This window comes from Electrophorus electricus, chromosome 7, assembly GCF_041902795.1.
Source record: "Electrophorus electricus isolate QZ-2024a chromosome 7, ASM4190279v1, whole genome shotgun sequence".
Lineage (NCBI taxonomy): Eukaryota > Metazoa > Chordata > Actinopteri > Gymnotiformes > Gymnotidae > Electrophorus > Electrophorus electricus.
Genome location: NC_137503.1, coordinates 25,495,404 through 25,518,126, shown reverse-complemented (window position 1 = coordinate 25,518,126; position 22,723 = coordinate 25,495,404). Strand labels below are relative to the sequence as shown.

The 22,723-nt window shown below is 40.0% G+C and overlaps 3 protein-coding genes across 6 annotated transcripts; 2 read left to right on the top strand and 1 right to left on the bottom strand.

Annotated features, from left to right (window-relative positions):
* Nucleotides 1-328: 328 nt before the first annotated feature.
* Nucleotides 329-725, top strand: gtf2h5 (general transcription factor IIH, polypeptide 5). The gene is made up of 2 exons (XM_026999069.3): nt 329-406; nt 530-725. The coding sequence occupies exons 1-2, from the start codon at nt 372-374 to the stop codon at nt 708-710; spliced, it is 216 nt and encodes a 71-aa protein (XP_026854870.1). The 5' UTR covers nt 329-371; the 3' UTR covers nt 711-725.
* A 138-nt stretch (nt 726-863) lies between these two features.
* On the top strand, nt 864-9,765 carry si:dkey-12h9.6 (macoilin). Of its 2 annotated transcripts, none has more exons than XM_026999030.3 (11): nt 864-2,178; nt 3,536-3,677; nt 3,942-4,068; nt 4,268-4,391; nt 5,484-5,653; nt 5,776-6,208; nt 6,300-6,458; nt 6,680-6,850; nt 7,104-7,230; nt 8,251-8,425; nt 8,508-9,765. In XM_026999030.3, the coding sequence occupies exons 1-11, from the start codon at nt 2,102-2,104 to the stop codon at nt 8,693-8,695; spliced, it is 1,893 nt and encodes a 630-aa protein (XP_026854831.1). In that variant the 5' UTR covers nt 864-2,101; the 3' UTR covers nt 8,696-9,765. The 2 variants fall into 2 exon arrangements, with proteins under 2 accessions (XP_026854831.1, XP_081573445.1); XM_081717319.1 differs by having other exon boundaries at nt 3,240-3,677.
* Nucleotides 9,667-21,578, bottom strand: nrbp1 (nuclear receptor binding protein 1). 3 transcript variants are annotated; one of them, XM_081717320.1, is made up of 19 exons: nt 21,226-21,578; nt 20,799-20,893; nt 20,014-20,349; nt 19,526-19,648; nt 17,779-17,880; nt 17,228-17,317; nt 16,950-16,990; nt 16,741-16,835; nt 16,565-16,648; nt 16,266-16,324; nt 16,084-16,182; nt 15,756-15,888; nt 15,281-15,368; nt 15,018-15,068; nt 14,719-14,854; nt 13,654-13,707; nt 13,504-13,567; nt 13,191-13,246; nt 9,667-12,224 (listed from the first exon to the last, which is right to left on the bottom strand). In XM_081717320.1, exons 3-19 carry the CDS (start codon nt 20,260-20,262, stop codon nt 12,129-12,131), a joined length of 1,620 nt encoding a protein of 539 aa, XP_081573446.1. In that variant the 5' UTR covers nt 20,263-20,349; nt 20,799-20,893; nt 21,226-21,578; the 3' UTR covers nt 9,667-12,128. The 3 variants fall into 3 exon arrangements, with proteins under 3 accessions (XP_081573446.1, XP_026854553.2, XP_035380365.1); XM_026998752.3 differs by having other exon boundaries at nt 20,799-21,578; XM_035524472.2 differs by lacking the exon at nt 20,799-20,893.
* Nucleotides 21,579-22,723: the final 1,145 nt, after the last annotated feature.

The following is a 22,723-nucleotide window of genomic DNA, read 5'->3' as shown; positions in this document are numbered from 1 at the left end:
GGCGGCAAAAATGCGATGGAATATCACGCTCATAGTCGTACGGCTCTGACAAGCAACAAAGGGCGCAGACGATGTAGGTAGCCTAGTCTAGCTGTATTTGACATTCGTAATAAAAATTTATTTGTCAGTGTTAATATGCAAGAGGTTGGTGGCCGAACTGTGAATATTAATATTTAGCTAAATTAAGATTCCTAACTTGGAAATTAACCCACGATATCTTAGTTAACTAGCCAGCTAGCTGTCTATGTGCCGAAGTAGATTGTCCTATTACGCTACTTTGTCTTTTTAATAGCTGAATTGTGTTTTATTATTCTCCATATAGATTAATAGCATTATTAGGAGGTTTGAGGCCCGTACTATCATTTCCAACGATGGTGAATGTATTAAAAGGAGTTCTCGTGGAATGGTAAGACACCACTAAGTTTTCACCTAGGTAGCTTGCTAGATTATTTTGCTTTTGGTTCTCTGATCGTATGTCGTCTGGACTTGTTCACATTGTCAAAATTAATGCCTTTGTTTCAATCTCTAGCGATCCTGCTATGAAGCAGTTCCTTTTGTATCTGGATGAGACGTCAGCGTTGGGGAAAAAGTTTATTATTCAGGACCTGGACGATACACATGTTTTTATTTTGGCGGAAGTTGTGCAGATACTACAGGAGAAAGTAGGGGAACTCATGGACCAAAATTCCTTCCCTATCACCCAGAAATAAACTCTGGAGTCTCGACTTCTCTCTTTCCCTCTTTTGTCTGGTTTCTTTTGAGCTAGTTTAAAGTGCATTTTACTTCAACTTCATTGTCATCTTCTGGCTACAATGAAAGAAGTCTTACCGGAAGCTTCCTAAGGCAAAACAACGCATGTAAACATCTAATAAGTGCAATATTTGTTCTGTTTTGCTGAGGAAAACGGCAGCGATATCAGATGGAATCCAGTATTTTGTGAATAAATGTGAAAGATAAGTTACACTGCACAACAGTTCTCTTCTGTTAAAAACATTTGCTTAATTTTATGAAGTGCTTCTTGCCATTGAAGACTTCAGCTCATGTTAATTCAGTGGTAAAATGTACTGTTCTCAGGCTATAGTATTTTAGCACTACTTATTTGTTGGCTGGATATAATGTGGTTATTCTCTTTCCTCAGGCTGCTACATAGACCTGCGATTGATACATAAAACCTACATTCTAATGAATGTTTTATTGTATGAAAGTACTAAACTGTTATTTTGCACCATGGCCATCTTGTGAAATCCATTTTCTAACTGGGCACAATTCTAAGCAATGTAAATTTTCATTTGAGAAAAGCTTTATCCCAGTTCTCAAATAAATTATAGCATTTTTAGGAAAAAAATATTTTAACGCAGTAATATGTATTTGACATTGTCTTTAATACGTCAAATATTTCTAAATAATCATTGAAAATAATCAGTTGGCTTAGCTTTAACTTTGCCTCCTAAATTATGTGTAACCAACATAGGGGTCTAGAGGCACTCTCGACATAGAAATCCCTAAAAGTTTGGTCCGTTCAGTGTTCTTTCTCAAAGGAAGGCGTTTACGTCTTTCCAACTAGGCCTGATCTTTCCGATGCGACAATCGGTTACTTCTACTGCCCCCAGTTGTAGGCTTAGGTTATTTTTGTTGCCTGCGGTTGAGCAAAGGTTACACGTTTAAATGTAATATTTGAAAAAACAAGAATGAATTACATGGATTCTAAAGAAAAGGAACATTAGGCCACATTGCTGAAAAGACTGCCCGTTTTGCAGCTAAGTTAATAAGATTTAAAAGAAGAGTATAGTAGGCTATTACAAATAGCTTTCCGTTTTTCCTACAGGCTTTGTGTGAAACTATTTGCGTTCACTCTGGAGGACGCTCAGGCACTGGGGCTTTTTTGGTAGACTAGCCCGCATCTTTGTTCATCGCGGCGATCGTCTCGCAGCGCCTGCCACAAGTTCGCATCGAGCCGCGAGCGTGCGCGTTCAGCCTGTAGCCGTTCACATACACTAATGGACAAAGCGTCTTCTCAGGTTACTGTAAATGAGACCACCTGTCTTAACAACGGCATTTCCATTTAACGGACTCAATCACCGGGAGGACCAGAAGCCATAATATGAAGAAACGTTGCATGGACATCGGCAAGCTTCGGAAAATGAAAAAGATCAAATTTACAGAAAAGATTTCCGAAAGGTAGGCTGCTGTGCTACGACACGTCTTGCAGACGGCACTGCTTTGTTGGTGCTATTGTTATTCCCGTTTGACGTGGATTGTGCACATATTCCTGCGTTAACTACGGTTGTATCCTTGATAAATAGACTGACTGCAGGAGCGTAATAGATCAGGCTTTACACGGTCAGCTTCGTAGTGATGCATAGACTACAGCAGGCCTTATCGATTAAATGTTGGTTAAATCAATATTGGATAGGCCTAACTCTTAGCTAATATTGCTTGTCCAAAAGCCAACCCGAATAGATTTTTTTTCGTCATCCATGGCCACCATCATTGCATGTGTGTAATGGGGTGTTTTGCAGTTCCAACTCTATTATTGTTATTAACCTATAAAAAGGAACGTCATCAAATAGAAACCCTTAATATATTCATTGCAGACAAGAACCAGATACGAAGAGCATAACTCTCTTCGTGACTAAACAAATTGTCAAGAAATGCGTAACAAGTTGGAATTAATTCGGGGCTATGTTAGAGGCTAGGCAATTGGTAGGAAATACTACGAGATACTGGAAGCAAAATAGCGCGACTATTTAATATTAGGCTATGTTTTGTTCGAATTCTAATGCAGAGTGATAACATGAATATACCCAGTTTATGCGCAAGTCGTCGAGAATCTTTGACCCAGTCCCCTGTCTGAAATCAGAGCTCATTGGAAATGTAAATTGTAGCTTTCTTAGTAATTCCCCGAAAATGATTTAACCCATACAACGTAACACTTTCCCGTTCCTTAAATAGCCGCGGCAAACACTTTAGGTGCTGATGCAGTTGATGAAATCAAATGTTGCCATGGTTACCAAACACAAAAGGATGTTGAAAGCAGCAGAGAATCGGAACAAAAGAATTGAAAACAATAGGTTATGGTAGGCTACTTCTACATTCATTAGGATAACGCCTTAAAAGACGCCTTCCTTGTATGTTGTTGGGTTTAGTTTTTTTTTTATTTTGATGTTTCACAGTTTAAACAAAGTAATCTAGACTATGGGAATCCAATCCGTGTATTTTCTGTTTATTTCATATTCAAGATGGACGGATTTTGTGGCTACCGTCATCAAGGAGGACACACGTTGTTTGTAGGAAATTTGTTACAAACGCAGAACAAGAAAGAATGTTTAAAGATTTTAAAAAATACATTTGATGGACCTAAAATGCTTGTTGAATTTTTAAAAACACATTTGTATTCTGAAAGCAAAATATAACAACAACAACAAAAACAAATCAAAGCCTTCATCATCAAACAGCTTGCCAGAATGGAGAACATTAATCAAAATGGCAGTTTTCCACTCATTACCATAAGTATATGTTTCCTCAATATTTTCAGTGCATACTCTTTCCTGAAGTTCATGGTTGTCTGGATTCTCGTGCTCTTGGCTGACTTTATTCTGGAGTTCAGGCTGGAATACTTGTGGCCTTGCTGGCTTTTTCTTGGAACTGTCTACACCACGTTCCACTGTCATGGGCTGGTATGCCATTTTTATTTTCATTGCTGAATCATTTGATTAATAATTATATTATTGTTACCATTAAATATTTTATTTCTGAATTAATTGTACAGAGTTTTTTTTAAGGGTACAAATATATACTGCTAATCTGTATTCCAGTCATACATTGCTGTTTGATTTGATTAGAGACTGTTAGTCTTGATCTTGTAAACACTGTTACATTTCTAAATAATCCTGAAGAGTCTTTTATTCCTGTAGATGATGCTCTTTCCCTTTCTCCTGTAGGCTATCTGTGTGGTTTTTGTGTGTGCAGCCTTCACCCTGGACGTGTTCTGCTTGATTTTTGTTCCTCTGCACTGGCTATTTTTTGCGGCCAGCACATATGTGTTACTGAACTACATATGGCACACAGGTGAGCAGTGGAATAAGGTGTTCTAGTTCTACTATGCCAAGGAAATTGTTTTTAAATGTAATTAATCATTTATTTATTTTCACTGAATACAATGCCTGTGGTGTTTTACTTCAGAGTAATTTTAGAGGCTTGGTTATTAATGTTTGAATGGACAGTGGATTCATGATTTTTGTGTTTATGTCACTGTTTTATTTTACAGAGAAGGGTATCTGTGTGTCCACTGTGACATTATGGATTCTCCTTGTGTATACAGAGGCTTCTCTCCGGCTGAGAGACCTCAAAAATCCATATGCCAACCTCTCTCACCTCTTCGCTGCACACTGGTAGGTTCTGCTTTTCAAAACCAGTCAGTTATGCAATTTGGCTGTCCTAAAGTGAGCCTCTCCCCTCAAATACATCTACATTGATCATTTACATTTGCAGCATTTAGAAGACGCTTGCCCAGAGCAACTTACAAAGGTGCTTTGTTGTTTCCATGGACATTAGTGTTTTGCTAGTACAAGGACAGAGGCTAAGAACCCCATCAAGCTAGAACCCCAGAATTATTTTTTATATCAAATATAACTTATATAAATATACACTGATCGGCTATAGAATTAAAACCACCTGCCTAATATTGTGTATGTATCCCTTGTGCTGCCAAAACAGCTCTGACAGGGGAGGCATGAACTCCACAAGACCTCTGAAGGTGATATCTGGCACTAAGATGTTAGTAGCAGATCTTTTAACTCCTGTAAGGTTGGGCCTCCATGGATCAGGCTGGTTTTTGCAACACATCCCATGAATTCTCACTTGGATTAAGATCTGTAGAATTTGGAGGCCAAATCAACACGCCGAACATTTGTTCCTCAAACCATTCCTGAACCATTTTTATAGTGTGGCAGGGTGCATTATCCTGCCAACAGAGGCCACTACTGCCATTAGGGAATACCGTTGCCATGAAAGGGTATACTTGGTCTGCAACAATGTTGAGTTAGGTGATATGTGTCATAGTAACACATGCAGAGTCTTGGGTTCGAGTCCTTATCTGGGTGGAGTTTCCATGTTCTGCCTGTGTCTGCGTGGGTTTCCTCCAGGGGTGTACTACAAGCTGTAAGATTAATAACCAATCGAGTACCTTTCAAGTGCCTTTGAAGAGGTCTTCAGTCTTTGTTTGAAGACAGCAAGGGGCTCCACTGTACAGATCACCTGGGTGTTAGTGCAGAACAGTGTGTTGATGCCTGTCTCTTGAGAGATTCAAGATAAGCTGCACGAAGGGTGTGGGATTCAGTGCGATTCAGCAGTGGAGTGACGCGCAAGAACTTGGGAAGACTGAATACGAGCCGTTTCGTTGCATTCCAGATCAGTTGCAAGGGCCTAATGGATAACGGAGTATTGTCATGCATGTGTCGCTTAATGCCTGTCTTTCCTCACAGCATTGGGTATCCACTGGTGTACATGGGATTTGATGCAACCTGCTACTTCTCCAGCATCTTTAAACTTCGCACTCAAAAAGCGGTTCAGAGCGAGAACGATTTGCACCTGCATCTCATTCACCAGCCCCTACCTCCCTACATGCAGCTCTACTCAAAGCTGGGAGTGGAAGGTAAGGACAGCCTTTTCATTTGATAAGCTGTTTTGCTCTTGCTGTTATGAGGAAAAGATTTCTGACCTGGAAAGCTAAACCTCTATATTTCAGTATTTGAAAATGACTCTGTCTGCACTTAGAGTCCAAATGGAGGACCAAACCGGGGCCCATGCAATACCAGTGTCAAAATGATGCCATCGTATCAGAGGACCAGGAGGACTGCCTCCAGCTTCACAGATTTCAGGGGAGGATGGAAAAAGATGCAGGGGATGCCAAGACGAGAGACGTGACCCCGCAACCTCCTGGGTCCAAACAGCACGGCAGTGAAGCTCGCTTGGGCTCTCCGCCTGACATCCCAGAACACCTACCTCAGGAGGAGCAGAGTGGCAGAGTTCAGAAGGCCTCCAAGGGCTCGCAGGCTAAAGTGCAGAGGAACTCTTTGAACTCCATGGCCAGCAAAGGGGAGAAGAAGCTGAAAAACCCCAAAGCCATCATCTCCAGTGGAGAGGCAGGGGAGAAGAGCTCCTCAACCATCCAGAGTCTTCAGAATCCTCACACCGAGCAGATATCTAAGTAATGCATACTGGCCATTCCCCCCTTAAAGCTAGTAAATTACAGCACAGGAGCAAATGTTTTTACAACCGTGACCTTGTGTCTGCCACAGACTAGAGCAAGAGGTGCGGAAATTGAAGGTGGAACTGCAGACGAGCAGGCAGAACGAGCAGGAACTCCGCAGTCACATCTGCAACCTCACCAACAGCGAGAGCAGTCTGCGGCCTGAAGTCTCACTGCTGAGACATGCCAATGAACTCCTGCAGAGCAAGTGAGAAACTGAACGTTCACCATGCTTTTTTTTCCACAGACTGTCCAGTAATGCTAACATCACGCATGCGTATGGATGCGTTTTACATTTGATATGTTTGACACAGATATTCACTACTATTCTAAGCTCTTCTCATTGTTCTTAGACTTTGGGTACACTTAAGCTGCTGAAGGAATCTTGTGCTGTGTCTCCTGATCTTAGTTCTTTCTTTTTTTCCCCAGGCTTCAGTATCTGACAAAATCCAGGCAAAAGGACAAACAAAGCTGTGCCATGTTGGAGAAGAAATCCAGGGCAGAATCTGAGAGCAGAGTAGCGGTGGAAAAACAACTAGCAGAAGTTCGGTCGCAAAAATTTGACGAGGCAGCCTTTTTACTCCGCAGTGCATCGAACAGGTATGAAAGAAGGGAATGTAGTTGCACACCAGTGGATTTGTTACCATAAACCTGCAGCCTGCTCGATTGTTTGGGATTATTTCTCCTTCTGCTCTCTTTTCCCATTTTGTAAATGATCTTTGGTAAACACACTTTGAAATCAAAAGAAGACACGACACAGCCATTTCAATTATGAAAGCTTCCTTCAGTGTGGACATTTCACAAAGCAATTTTCCTGTCAGTTCAAAACCCTGTATTTTCTCCTATCCACTAGGCAGGAACACAGTGAAACCCAGCTGTTAAGGAAAAAAGCTAGAGATCTAGACACAGAATACAAACAACTACAGCTGGACTATCAGGGGAAAGAGAATCGAGTGCTAGCTCTAGAAAAAGAAGTGGAGGTAAAGCTTTGTGGTTTTGGGCAACACGTCTGAATAGTTGTAACATTTTGTTTGTGGTTTTGTGTGTTTCCATTGTTTACACATGACATCTGTGGGTAGTGGTGGTCTGGTAAGCTTGTTGCTTGTTTGTGTTTGGGTGAGAATTTCTGAGGCAGTGGTTTCACCCACTAGTTGTGCAATGCTTATGGTTGTAGTTTTTATTGTTTCATTTTATGTTGTGTGTGTCATCTGTTTTTAGTGGTGATATATGTACCATATATAACATAAAGCATGCTAAGACATAAGCCTTTCAGAAAACTGTGCAACCAATTAAGTATTTTTTCTTTGGTGATGAAGAGGAACTTTTTTTTAAAACTCTTTCACCCTTTAACAACATTTTGTTGGATGTTAAAGCAGATACCTAATGAGTAGTCATGTAATAAATCATTAGTCACACACACAAAAAAAACAGTGACTAACAGTCAAATTAATTAATGTTCTTTGTCATGTTTCATCATGTCAATATATATTTTACTATTTCATGTTAATAGCAAATAAATGTAGTTATTTATAGCTATTATCAAACTACTCCAAATATTCAAGACACCCGTTTTCTTTAGTATTTTACAGTCACAATGAAGGGGAAATGTGAGGGCTGGTTTGCTAAGCATATTTAAGACTAGGTTTAAGACTAATCTTGGTCTGAGAAACTGGCCTCTTAAGTTTAGTGCGGGCACCCATCCTGCATCGCCCGTGTTTCTCCACAGTTCAGTCTGGACCAGTGTCCCTTCCTAAGGGCATACGCAGTACTATCACGTCATGACCACTGGTCTCTGGACAAACACTGGAACCATTTCACATTTATGATTGGACAGAGTTGCATCAGTTTCAGAGTGAATGTACGCAGCAATCAAAAGAGCCACGAAATCGAATGCAGGATGAGTTCCCGGCCAGCTTTAAATGAAAACAGCTCGTGTCCATGCTATATTCGTAATAGGCAGATCTGTATCTCACGCGTGCTGTCTGCTTACGTGTCCCTAGACCCTCCAGAAGCACAGATGCACAGAGCAGGAAGCAGATGCCTTGCTCTCAGCCCTCTCCTCCCTGCAGGACAAAGCGCAGCATTTGGAGTACAACCTAAGTGCTGAGACCCGTCTCAAACTGGACCTGTTCTCTGCACTGGGCGATGCACGGCGGCAGCTAGAGATAGCCCAAGGTTAGTCCTTGCCATCATCTAGCTTTGAGAACTTCCATCCCTGATCTAGGCAGCTCATTTTGCCAAAATGTGTTCTCCACAGTTAGGCTGATGAAGCAGGACCAGGAGATCAGGGAGATGAAGCAGAGGATTGCTGAGGTCATGGCTGTCGCTCCAGGCATGTCCTATGTGGCTCCACGCTCATCTGCGCCCCAGTACCTCAAGTTCCTCAACTCAGAGCGCTACGTCCTAAACCCCCGGGGCCTCATGTACCAGTGTCTTAAGAAATAGGCATGGCAAAGGATGAAGTGGAGGTCTTCCCCCCAACCCCCATCTGGATCTGCTCCAAAACAAAAGGGGGACCCAGTTTGTCTTGATTGTTGGTCAGGCAGTTTGCATGGGCTTCCCTGACAATGCCAGCAGCCTTCAGTTGAGACAGTAAGGAGATCGCTTGTTTAGATGAGCTTTCTTTATGCGAGCCAGTGGTTTTTGAGAACTCAATGCTGATTGTACATCTGATTTGTGGTGCTACAGAAGTACAAAAGAATGCAACACTGGCAGATTTTGTTTTTAAAGGTACTTTGAAACTTGCTATTTACATGACGAGCTGCCATTCAGAAAAGTTTTGACTCCTCACTTTGCGAAGACCACCAAGATGACATGCTAGGGTAAGGGTGAAGAGGCATTGACTATTTTCATGAAAACAGCAGGCCCAATGGCTCATGAAGTAATGTGCCTCAATAATATTTAAACAACTTCAATTTATATAAAAAGCCAATACCTAATGTCAGTTATGTGAATATAAGTGCTTTGTACTGTTTTGTATTCCTTTTTACATTATACACATTGTAAAGGAATTGACTCCAAAAATGTTTGTAGGTTTTCATGTCTTTGGACCTGTTGCCTTTTTATGTGTCAATGGGGTGTTTTTTATGAGATATTTATTTTTCTGGCTTGATGTACTTTTCCCTAAAACTTAATGATATTGAATTAACCATGTGTTGGTCTGCATGCTGACTAATGTATATGATTGTTTTGAATAATAAAAGAAATAATGATCATTTTTGATGTTTAATTGTGCATTTGTGCAAGGGCTAATGTCTTCTTCCAATTTTTTTTGGAACAAGTAATAAAATACTTTTCAAAGTCTATCTCTGTAACTGACCCCACATTTTGTCCTCACCTGAACTTTACTGGCTGGAGTTTATTATGGGTAACAAAAGCTCTTCACTGAACAGATACAAACACAAGAGACTCACAGAAATGCTCCAAGTGTCATCTTTATATCAAGAACTGGTGTAACCTTTAAAAAGATACAGAATAGGAACTGTGTTGTCAAAGCAGTTACAAGTTACTGTTCTGTTGTGTGTGGGGGAGAAATGAACAAAGATGATTGCTTTGAGACCAAAAGTGTCCATCACAGTCACACTGACAAAGCTGGAGATTTAACTACAACCTTCCGCTGTTTGGTTCTACATCAATGCCATACCATCTCAAGTAGTCAGATTGGTGGCTATTAAAATGTGGTGTGCTTCTGGACTACAGAAGCAATTTTTATGAGTGCGATACATGTTGAATTGTAAAGATTTCATTGTTAACTGCAGAGGCTCCCTGCTCCTGGAGAACTACCATCTCTGCAACCTGCTTTGCAACCCTAGTGTAACCAAACAGACCCAGTTTACACTTTTTACATATGAAAATTTAGGCAATTGTTATTCCAGTTGAGCTAAACTTCATTTAGGTGACACCTTGATTGCTGTATATATTAAGTTGATCATTTCCAACAATTACATACTGGATGAAAATGCACAGCATTCACTGCTGCCAAAATAGCGTTACCTCTGACCGACTGGTTGATTTGGCCAATTGAGACCAAGAAACTTTCCCAATCTGAATATCTGAATTTGAGAGCAAAACAAATCAAACAAGATACTGTCACAGTAGCTTTTTATACAAAATAAACTCAGCTTATGCCAAATAGTTTATGATTCTGCTACAAACCTCAAAAATTGAGTCACATATGATTCTCATAATTCAATTGGAACAAGCTTGAGTTGGTGCAAAGAAGCTGGTATAGAAGTGGATTTAATTAATATACATCTGTTGTTCCAAAGCCCACCACAATAAATGGGAAGTATTTTAATTATAAAGTGTATATGGAGGGGAATAAGAAATTAGTTTTGAAGAATTTAAACTAGCAAAGCTGTACACGTTAAATAATCAATGACCTAGCTGAAGACCTTTTTTTCCTTCTACAAATTACCAACCACAGCAGTGAAACATTTCTTTTTATCCATGACACTTGCAGTTACGAATTCATTAGATTCCATCCCAACCATCCTCAAACACTAGTGTGAATCTGCTAAAAACAGACTCACTTTGACCGAATTCAGGCAAAAGCACTTTCTGCATTCAAGAACATCTTTAAAAGATATAGTAACTTCAGTTATTTTTAACATGTCTAAAGAGTGTGTCATGTAACAAACAGAAACTGCATATCTAATCAGCAGATTCAAAAAAGGGACAAATGAAATGTAATCTAAACATGGGCCAATTGTGTCTTTTCTTCATCATTAGAAGGCACATATTAACAAAATTATACATATGATGCAGATTAGTAAATCTACCGAAACTCTATTTGTCTTCTGTAGGAGTCATATAGATGGGGTGGAAAATGGTCAAACCAAGTGCCCTTTCCCTACGCACCATTAAGATGAATACAGCAAACAAGAGCATACATTCACAAATAGTTGCCACAATGCCGAGAGTGAAACACACTTTCAGATAGTCCTTATGTATACAATGTAGATAAATAATGTGCATTTTACCCCACCCAACACTGACAGCCCCACCCTTTCACAGTATTGTCGTTAAGTGAATTTTGCATTGCAGGTCAAATATTTAACCACAGTTTATGTTTACCTTAAAGATGCTCTAATTAAGACTTTCCTTTGTATTTTCTGAAGAGCCTGCTACTGTTGATAATGACAAAAAAAAGGATTTTCTCTGACCAAGGTTAGAGATAAATGATGTTTTCTTGTGAATCAATGCACATGTAGCACTTGTAGAACTTGTAACAGAATACACACATTCGTACCATTTGTACAAGTCTGTGGCAGGACTTATGAAGAGCCATTACAGGAACAGAAGCATTGGTGACAAAGAGCCTGCTTAATGACGCTCATTTAACATTCTGAAAAATGATAACTAGTGCACCTTAAAATGGCAGGACAATGACAGCCAGTTAATGTGCGGCATCATGAGAACTTGATAAAGCCATAAACAATGGGCTAAAGTAGGACAAGAGACCTGTTCAATCTGGACGTGATGACACACAAGGTGCTCCAATAAAGAATAAAGTGGGCTGTTCCAATAATTAAAAGAAAGAAAAATAAAGAACCCATCACACACATACCACAAATAAAAAAGAAAAAGAAAAACTTGTAATACTGAATTGAATACAACCTTGTTTTTCTTCTTTTAAAACAGAGAAGCTGACGGCTACGCTGAGAGAATAAATGTACAAACATCCGGCAATCCTTCAGCCCCCCACAACGGCGTGCGTGAAGAACTGAGCGCAGGAAATCACCATCTGAGCGCAAGTCAAAGGCCTCCGGACCCATCGCCGCAAAGCGCTCATCCAGACCTCAAAGCAATCAAGCGGAAGAGTTGTGTCCCGTGCGTGAGAAGTGGTGGAGAACAGAGGTACCAAATCTGCCCTCTGCTATGAGGAAACTGTGACAGGGTTCAGAGAGCCATTCCGACTGTAGAACTTGGAGAAGGCCTCCTCCAGCACGGTGGCAAGACGCGTTTGATCACCCTTCAGACAGACAGAATTAGAGTCAGTTTGTCAAAGTAGGAGACAGTCAGAGAGTAAGAGATTTGCAGGGGGCTGAGAACACAGAAGTTATAATTAGCAAGATCAACAACCAAATACAAAAAATATATTACCAAAGCATTAGACAGAGCAGGCAGAGTAAATACAAGAAATGAACAGCCATGATATTTATCAGACTACACAGAGTTAACACAAATGGTTGTGTTAAGAAAATGTAGAAATGGATGAGAGATATATGAAAGGAAAGATAACTGGAGAGAAGAACATGAGTGGGTGAATTTTACAGATGGTCTGGCATCAGCTTTCACACAAGAGCCAAGCTAAACAGATGACTACATTCAACCAATTAGGCAGTATTATTTCAATCACCACTAGTCATCCTCCAGCTACTTACCATCTTACACAGGTCTGGGTAAGAGGATGCTCAGTAATAATTACTTACAGAGCAGACGGAGCATAAACGGGCAAGAACCAATTCTAAAGAAAATCCTAAATCTAAAGACAGCGGGCAAGATGTCCAACACTTGAGATTATATCAATGATGTTCTAGAAGCAGCAATAAAGACAACCAATGGTTCCATCCAAAGATCCCATTTCCTTGATGAACAATTTATTTTTGGTAGACATATGGCATCAGCATCACCCACTGTGCTGTCAATCAAACTCTGATCCAGGAGGATTAAAAGGCTGCATGTCACTATGGGGCAGGTTACTGTGGTCACATTTTAAAAAAAGCTCTGATGAAAAAGCTTAAAAAGAAAGAAGCAACTGGTCTTTAAAATAAAAACAGCACTTTAATTTTATTATTGTGGCTATTTTGAAGTGTTAACAAGGAAACAATTCTCCAATAAATAATAACATTTTCTGAAGCAATGCCCGACAAACAGGACTTTTCAGCACTTAACATCAGTTTGCGCCCACAGGTGTGAAATGTGTGTAAGGGCTCACCTCACTGATGAAACCAAGCTGCACCAGCTCCACAGCAAGATCCTGCACGTTCTCATCTACAGACACAGCAAAGCAGCATCAACAGCACATCACTATGATATTAATGATAGCTTGGAGAGACAGCATACTTTAAATGGTTAATGAGAAATATGGAAAAAGCATTTTTACTGGTTAACCGAATTAAAACTGTGGCATCAGTCTCTTTTAGCTACAGTGGAGAGAAGAGTGTAGTCTTTTTTTTGCTCCTTCCTTTCAAATTCAGATTCACAAACAAGAAAGCAGTCCAGCAGTGTCTAGGCGGCACTGTACTTACTTGGTGCCAAATCACAACTCAAGTGTCTGTTGAGTTTATCTTCCAGCTTCAGCAGCAAGGTCAACTGGGAAGAAAGAGAGAAGGCCCAGCGATTAGTGATTCACTAGAGCACAACGTGTCCCATTATCAGCATATAAAACAAAGACTCACGTGATGTTTTGCCCCTTCCTCCACAGGCTCTATGTTGCACTGCATTTGCAGCACCTTAAACGAAAACAAGTGACCATCAGGAAACAGCTATACACGCACTGGACTACTGAGTATGCAGCTTTGATGGCCAGATGTGAGAAGCACCCTAAAGACATGATTTATGAAGACAGGATGTGCAAAGCTAAGTGTCCAGCTAAATGTTTACATTTGGCCTTTTGCTTTTACTAATCTACGTGCATGTCAAATGTGACTCGCTCGCTACTGTTGGCATACGCCCCCTGGATTATCTTGCTGTCTGAGTGTGACGCAATTGGGTGTTTAACTCTTAAGACTTTCATTGGACATGCTCACATGCTTCCTCAAACACTAATCATTAGATCAACCAATCTTGCCAAACTCTCTGTAATGGAAATTCCTAACCAGAGCACTGACTTGTACAAAGTTAGTTAAAACAGCTCAGCTGTGCCACTGGAATCCAAATTCCCTGTTTTAGCTTGGATTGTAGTCAGCATTAACCCTGCTTTGGAGAAGATATCCCAGTCTCTCTGACTAACAACGCCTATGCATCAACTACAATACAGGTGTTATGTAAATAAGAATTACTACATGCGGTACTAAAAAAAGTGCGTTTTCATTACTTTACCCCATTTTTCTCTCAATTTTAGTAATTAAGCCATTGCCTACTCATCATGTAGCTAACCTTCCCCTGACAAAACTACCACCAACTCTGGAGGGTTCAGGCAAGCACACCTAAGAAACACATGAAGCTATGCACCACATCTTTTTGAACTGCTGCCCACGCTGCGACACAGGGCAGAGCTAATTGCCCTGGTCAGCAAGCGTGAGCAGACAGACGTCCATGGCTGGGCTAGTGTCACTGTGATTGATGGGACAGAGTAATTCATGCCTCATATCCAAAGAGCAGATCCAATTTTGCTATCTTGAATTTCCAGAGAACCCTCGATGATAGGGTGAACACTCTTCTGTTGCGTCACATGGGAGCCCTGAAAAAATGTGTAAAACGTCCTGGTGCACCTGCTGTATCAATTCATTGCTTTTCCTCACCTTCCTGGTCTCGAGCTCTGCAGGTTCTGGCGTGGGCGTTTTGACAGAGGGCGGCACAATGGGGGACTTCACTGCTTCTTGCTGGGGCTGCTGGGGACAGGGCATGCCAAACGCTGTCAGCGGATAGATCCCATTCCTACACATGCACAAAAGCACCCTGACTTTAGCTTACAGCACAGACTTCAGCACCTTCAAAACAAATGGACACAGGAACATACAGAGCTTTCACAAAGCAGAATACAGATTCTTTTAAACCTCGACACACTATAAGAACGTGATATTTCTTTGATGGTTCTCACCTCACATCTTCAAGGAACTTGTCGAGTTCCAGAGCAGGAAACTGGGAGAGTCTACAGAAAGAGAGACTAATTAATCCCAAACATTAAAAAAACCCGCAGCACAGCAAGCAACACAAAACCTGAAACCAGGGCAAAAACCCTCAGGGAGTAAGCAAGTTATGCTACTCTGCGATTTATACAGTGGCTGTGCTGTGATTACTGTGCTCAACCTCCTTACTGTAAGGGATGTGATAAGAGGCACAGACAGCAGGACCAACACTCACTTCAGCTGCACTGCCTTCCTCTCCATGATCACCAGATTAGGGTCCATGTTCTTGGTGATTTCCTCTAAAGCATTCTCAGGGATCATGTCTACAACAAAAAGTGCATTTACTCAAATCAGTCCCAAGTAGTCTTGCCTGATATTGCTTACTGTTTTAAATTCAAATCAGAAGTTTGAAAGGTGAAAGTCTGCCACAGGACTAGCACCTGTGTATATAATCAGTCAAACTACACATACCGTTGGTGTTTGACATCTCTGCTGCTAAAAGCCAGCCGGCACATTTAACAGAAGCATCTCCGTCACCCTCTCTCCCTCTCTCACACATGCATACACAAACCAGCATTTGCATGCACACACAAACCAAAATGCACACCCACATGCCAAGTCATACCCCCAGACAAACCAACCCCACCCCTGCCAACCAATACAACCCAATCAACATATACATGTTGGTTTCTGCAAGAGAGCAGACTCACGTTGATGGCTGACAATACAGTGGGCCGCCAGTAGCTTAAGCTGAGGCACCTCGAACAGAGCAGGATGGAATAGCAGTTCTCTGGCTGTTGGCCTCCTACTTGGATCCACCTCCAGACATTTCTGTATAAACTCCTTCACATTCACACATACATAGTCAAACAGAAAGAGACACACAAATATGGGCTTGAACACATGGCAAATTAAATGATTTTTTTTAATAGTAATTCAGCCACTGTGTGTGCAAACAGGGATCTAGTTTTGTCGACTGGCATTTACTTGGTGCTTTCAATTATCATTTAATGTGCGGGACACAGGACACACTCTCACCCGCTGCAGTGGATCTTCCAAGGACTGGATGGCACTGTTAATGGCTTCTTGTGACACATAGGACGATTCACCATTGCTTTGTATTTCCAGCACAGCCATCTGTGAATACACAGAAGGGAAACTGAGCCAACTGCTCTGGGTGTTCCACAGCTTTACTCTGGAGCACTGGACTCTGCACTCACCTCCAAGGCACACATTCCAAAAGAATAAATGTCTACGGCTGTGGTGACATTGGCAACAGCTGGAAGTGGAGAAAAAGGGACAGATGTCAATGCTGAAGTCTCATTCCAATGTTTAATTACTTACCATTAGAATAAATGTAAACAAGACAGCAATTAACATTGTTAGATATACACTGAATCTGTTTAGAGGACAAATTTCAGGTGGCCCATCTCAGCAACCAAGTTCATTCAATGAAGCTATTCACTTCAAGCAATTTATGTTTACTTAAAACAGTGCATATTATAAATCAATTGTTTACCCCCATATTCTGGTGCAAAGAAATGCAAACTCTTCTGCTCCTCCCGACAGGTTTTAACATGGTTATTAATGGTGTCAGGAGCAACTGCAAAAGGAAATAATAATCACTTCAATAAAAGGCATAGCTCTTCAACTCCCACATGCGCTCCTTGAATACAGCATTCCGCAACAGCCCACCTGAGCCGATTTTAATCAGGCCGTTGTGCTGTATGAAGATAGTGTCACAGGTCAGGTTCCCATGGATGATTGGGGGCTCACATGAGTGCAGGTAACTGTGACAACAATGGAAGGTAAGGGGAGAGGGCACAAACAGAGCACTCTAGCAGTAAATCATCAAATTTACTCTAGCAAATAATCAAAAGTGATCAAGTGTCATAAAAACTGACCTTAGAGCAGATAATATCTGAGTACACCAACGCTTCCATGCCTAGGAGAAGATCATACACAGGACATTGGTTCAGCAGTATGACGTTAAGGAAAACATGGCAAGACTTCTGCATTTCCTCAGTGATATGAGCAGGACTGTTTAAAGCCAGACCATTACCATTTACCTATCACTAGAGGAAATTAAATTTTCACAGAACATCATCCAACTTACCTTCAGGCCTTTTAGATTAGCATAAAATGACAACACAATTTTTGAACCTTTTTAAAATGTTCATACCTTTTCATTCATAGTCTTATGATTTTTCTTTGTCTTTTTCAGAAACTGCTTCAGACTCCCTGAGGACATGTACTCCGTTATAAAAATAACCTGATCGGAATAAAAAAGTAATTCAGTTAAAACTGCAATGCAGAACAAAGCTGCACTTCAGGTATTCGTGGTCTATTCATATTTAGACTGTAATTATTCATGCATGAGGCAAGTGTCCTATTTACTAATAAAAGTAAGGTATATTTAGCAGGTACCGAATGTATGCTATCAGTATACACACACACACAGGCCTATTTGATTAATGAAACAGACCTATACATATTTTAATAGGTTTGGATGCATGGGATACAGTAATTTTATTTATACCATCAACACTTCATTTAAAAAACAGAAACAATATGATAAACAAATTCTCACATGCACTGACATTGTATACATCTTTGCACTTGTGCCAAAAGGCAAATATGCAATCTCCTACTTTTAATCTGAGACTTGTCATAATTCAGTTGCTTCCTGCAGCAGTACTTTAACTTCAGTTTGGGCTTTGCTGAGTCACTCACCCTGGCTCTGTTCTCTTTCACATCAGCCCAGTACTTGTGAAACTTGACAATATTCAAATGCTCCAGCTGAATCAAGTTATCAAAGACTGCTTTCACTTTCTCCTGAAAAAGACACGTTTATTAATAAAAAAGCATCCTAAAGGCACACTCTGAAGACTTGGGCATTCGTGAGACTATATTACCCTGATGAATATTTCTGCTTTTCTGAAAAGTCCTGTTTCCAGGCCAAAACTTTGCATTAACCATGCTCAGTTTAATTAAAGCATGCAATGCATTCATGGATTATAAAAGCACAGAAATCATATTTATACAATTTCTTATTTATAAGTCACAACTTTCTATTTGCATAACTTTCCAATTATCACACTAAGATGGCCACACAAAATTCAGACTACTTATAGAACAACCTTTGCACAGTGGCCTCAAATTAAGATGCATGTTCCTTTAAAAATGTTTGCTCGTGTGTGTTTTGTGCGCCTAACAGAAATACTAATTAAAAATAAACCATGACTCTTCCTTAATAAAAGGCATTAAGAGTCTCAAAACCCTTTACAATCAAGACCCTTCGAGCATCTTAAACGCATATCTCAAGTGCAGCTATGGAACAAATGTTTGCAACCAACTTAAAATGTTAATACATTAGGCAGCAGTGTGGCATGTTCACACAATTTACAGTATTAATTAGATTGCCTATAATAGACATCAGGTGATCAACTTGTAAGGTAAAAATGGATAAATTAAAATAGGTTTAACAAAACCATTGTTTTACTATGCTATTTTTTCATTAGTCATCTGTTTAACTTGATAGCTGATTACCTAGTAGACACTAGGCTACTTTCACTTATATGGATCACTGCAAGGTTTGTTAGCAGCAAACTGATGGCTTTTTATACATATTCTGAGAATCAAGACAGTAAATTGAAACAAATTAGGAGCGTGATTTTAGTCACATGCTTCAAGTTCAATGTATGTTATCAACACAAGAAAGAATTCCACCCCCCCCCCCCCCATCCCATTTACTTATATTTTAGTGTACCTAATACTGCAAAACCTCACATACCTGATAGATTACCATTCCCTTTGGCTGCCCTATCTGTCTAACCTATAACTGAACTAATTTATAATAATTCTTTAAAATATCAAATGTACTTCTCTCAAGAGTTGAAAAGCATGTATACAAGACAAAAAAAAAGGCTGATCCATTGAACAGAATGTGATTAAAGGCTCACTAGACATGATTCTAAAATGAACTCAGATGTGAGAGACATCTGAATGTACGCAACCACAGTGAAAAACTCTGTTCAATTAAAAGCAAAGCTTCCCATAGGCTTGTTAGTCAACAGGTCCAACCACTCTGGGTAAAGGGCTTACAGCCACAGGGAACAGTGAGCCAATACTGCTTGTACACCAGCCCAGTAAGGTTCTTAACATGCACTGTATGTAGCTAATACACAATAATGATATGTCTTAGCTATGCTGAGAAGTGAAGACTAATACAGAAGCAACCTGCACCTGTGCCTTTACAAAAAGTAGGACTTTAATGTGAAATTCGTATCTCTTCTCTGTTCAATTTAGACAACATCTGATCCATGCTTTATTAGAAATAACATGCTCTGGTAGAAGGAGGGAAAGCTGAGATATGCTGGAGTTGTCCCATACTCTGGCATAATTAATCTGATCTGATGACCCCCATGAATCTTAAAACAAGACACCACAGTGCTATGCTTTCATGATGATTCGATCTTACCTCCTGCAGTTTGAAATTTTTCCTCTCAGAGAACATGACCTCATTCCACACAACCTCCACACCCTCCTCTGTGTCCATGGCTAGATAAGCATTATCAATTCCTGGAACATTACGCTGGTTTACCTGGAGAAAGATGTTACGCACTAATGACAAATCTGTCCTTCTGTACTTGAGTCATTCTTCAGACAAACAAGGTAATTATTTTGAAATCAATTTGACCTGACTAAAATAGAATGGAAACTTGCAGACTAGTTAACCTTTTACATACCTCACTACCATCACAAAGCATATTAGCTACAGCTAATTTAACTGAGAAAAAACTAAAACTAATATTTATATTATTGGTACTAATTGCTTAAACTGTGTGTAATAAGACATGTTTGTTTAACAGTAAGGATTTTTCCACTCAGAAACAATACAATAATAGATAAACAAACGATTACAGAACATAGAACCACCAAGAATCAGCAGCATTCCAGTCACCATACCTCCTCTCTGCGTTTCTGCCAGCGTCCACATGGGCTCTCTTCCAAAATCTCTGACTCGTCTTCACTCTCCTCCTCCTCATCCTCTGTTGCTGCAGCAGCAGCGGGTGGGACCTGAGTTACTGCAGACACTGGGGGAGACATCGATGAGACCCCCTGGCCAGTCGAAGCAGAGGCTGCCGTTTCAGGCTTTACTTCCATGGTGGATGTTGGAACAGGAGCAGAGGTCTGCTTTCCCTCTCCTTCAGACATCACTGATGGATAACTGACCGCTCTGTCCACAACCTCCGGTTAAAATTAAGTCCGGCTCGCTCACACCACAAGGGTGAGAGGCGGTTTCTGTAAAAGATATGAGGGTTAATGCGCGATGGAAAACCGTTGGAACACCGTTATATTTTGTGGGTAGACTTAAAAATAACCTGTCAAACAGAGAGGACTTATAATATGCAAAACAGATTGGCCGTTTGCTCCTATATATTTCGTTTCTGCTGTGTACAGTTAGAAACCCCAAGCTCCAATTGCCAAACATACGCCGAGGTGCGTTAACAAATGGCTAAAGATAATTAGTTTTCGTTTCACACTAGCGTGACTTCACTGGAAAAACTTGTTCCACCATCATCCTGTTTTTGTCCGGAACTTAACACTGAGGTCAGTTAATCAAGATTGACAGACCAATTTAGCTACCGTTAATTTAGCCTTTTAACAGAGACAAAAAAAACAAAACAAGAATATGAATAAAATGCAACTCAGTGTCAATCGTTACTGCAGTTTTAACCTGGCAAACTCACCCTCTTTAGCCAAAAACGCTCGGTGTCGCCAGTTTAACCGGAAAATCTGTAACGTTAGCTAGCTAACCTAGCTATCCAAATACAAACGTTACTATCTACATCCAGAAGGGGAAAAGAATGACTTGCAAGTCAGGAGACTGGAAACAAAGTTTTTTAATCTATACAGACTATTTAGCTATACAAATAACCAGTTGGTTATACAAATAATCATTCAGAAAAAAAACAGGTATTTAGCCTGACAACCTGTTTTAGCTTGAGTTACAGGCGGAAAACGCTAGCTAAGATAGCGAAGGTTACCCAGCTAGGCAACCAGAATTCGAAGTAGTGAAGGGGCGTGCTATAGCTAGCTATTTAACAGCACTGGTGTAATGTTTTAATAACCTAGTTCAAAAGCCTAAATTAAAACAAGTCAGAGAAGCATGCTTACTTATAATATGACAGAAACCGCAAAATATAGTCGCGACAAATTGCGGAGTAATCCAAACAACGGGCTGACGGAAGCTGGTAATGTATCTAGCTAATTAGCTAGTCACGTCTCAGGAGATAGCTAACCCGCTAGCTAGCTAGAGCAGGAGCAACTAGTCTCGTTCCTAAAAACAATACGACTGACAATACAGAAGATATGTATTTCCTAAAACGTCGTAGGTATATAACAGAAGACTAGCTCATGTATTTGAAATGATTACTTAATCCTATATTAACATTTTGCCAAACACTAAATATAAATGGCGACAGTTAGCGTTACAAGCGACACCTTCTATCGACTACTGTCTGTACTGCAGTGCGCGTCGCCTACCGCTACATTTCTTCTTCAGGGATTGTGAGTTTAAGTCAAGCGTATATAGCGCCACCTACTATAGCAACATTTTACAAGCTTTTGGATGATGTACATCAAGTGGCATAAATTAATGTATGTGTAATGCTCTTTATGCAACTGTCATGTATGAACTGATATTTAGAACTACGTAAAAACCAACACAAGCTACTTTATTAGAACCCCCCCTTTAATTAATTAATGTTATTACTGATTTTGCCTTCTTAATTTTTAACATCCTATTACTTTTTTCTCACTTCATTGTACTATCTATCTATCTATCTATCTATCTATCTATCTATCTATCTATCTATCTATCTATCTATCTATCTATCTATCTATCTATCTATCTATCTATCATTAGAATCATAACCAGTATATGAACCAGTATATGGCTGATTTTGGTCTAGTCAATAACTGGAGAATAAATAACCAAGAAGAAAATACTCATATCAATTACCTGCTCATAACAATGTTCAAGAATAGACCTTTTCCAGTAAATCCGCTGCAACTGACATCTCAGAGAACAATATATACCCAGTTGTAGTTAGTGATCGTGCATGAGTATCAGTTAACTTTAACTATAAGCAGCCCGTGCTGTTGGCACCCAGATAGCGCTTCATCATATCCTTGATAAAAGACCCTAACTTTGATCCTTTCTTTAAAAGAGAATGGGAATCCTTTGATGAAATAAATACCTCTCCAGAAATATCACCCTTATTATTTTGGGAGAGAAGTAGAGCAGTACTGAGTAATGGCATTAGAAAATAATTTGGAACTGGACGTACTGGTAAATTGTACTGGTAAATACATTGAAGTATCTAAATAAGAAGCACAACAGGAATTAAAACATTGTCAATTTTAACTTGATGGTATACAAGCACATGAATTCTGCAGGGGAGACCTTGGTTACACCACAGGTGATTAATAGCATGTTTCAAGCATTTTGCATGGAATTCTACATTTCTGAATAAGATCCTTTCTCAGGTGACATTAACTGTTTTCTAAATTATATTAATCTACCAAAACTGAGCTTGGAGAATGTATGAACACTGGACAAACCAATAACCAAAAACCTGTACAGTGCTTTAATAAAGATGCTGAGTAGCAA

Excerpts from the sequence above, each read along its gene's own strand:
- gtf2h5 (XM_026999069.3), top strand. The coding sequence starts at position 372 with ATGGTGAATGTATTAAAAGGAGTTCTCGTGGAATG. Across the intron at positions 407-529 it reads AAAGGAGTTCTCGTGGAATG|CGATCCTGCTATGAAGCAGT; the intron begins GTAAGACACCAC and ends TTCAATCTCTAG.
- si:dkey-12h9.6 (XM_026999030.3), top strand. The coding sequence starts at position 2,102 with ATGAAGAAACGTTGCATGGACATCGGCAAGCTTCGGAAAATGAAAAAG. Across the intron at positions 6,209-6,299 it reads CACACCGAGCAGATATCTAA|ACTAGAGCAAGAGGTGCGGA; the intron begins GTAATGCATACT and ends TGTCTGCCACAG. Across the intron at positions 6,851-7,103 it reads CTCCGCAGTGCATCGAACAG|GCAGGAACACAGTGAAACCC; the intron begins GTATGAAAGAAG and ends CCTATCCACTAG.
- nrbp1 (XM_026998752.3), bottom strand. The coding sequence starts at position 20,262 with ATGTCTGAAGGAGAGGGAAAGCAGACCTCTGCTCCTGTTCCAACATCC. Across the intron at positions 15,889-16,083 it reads TGGAAGATCCACTGCAGCGG|GAGTTTATACAGAAATGTCT; the intron begins GTGAGAGTGTGT and ends GTGAATGTGAAG. Across the intron at positions 13,247-13,503 it reads GAGTTGTGATTTGGCACCAA|ATGAGAACGTGCAGGATCTT; the intron begins GTAAGTACAGTG and ends CTGTGTCTGTAG.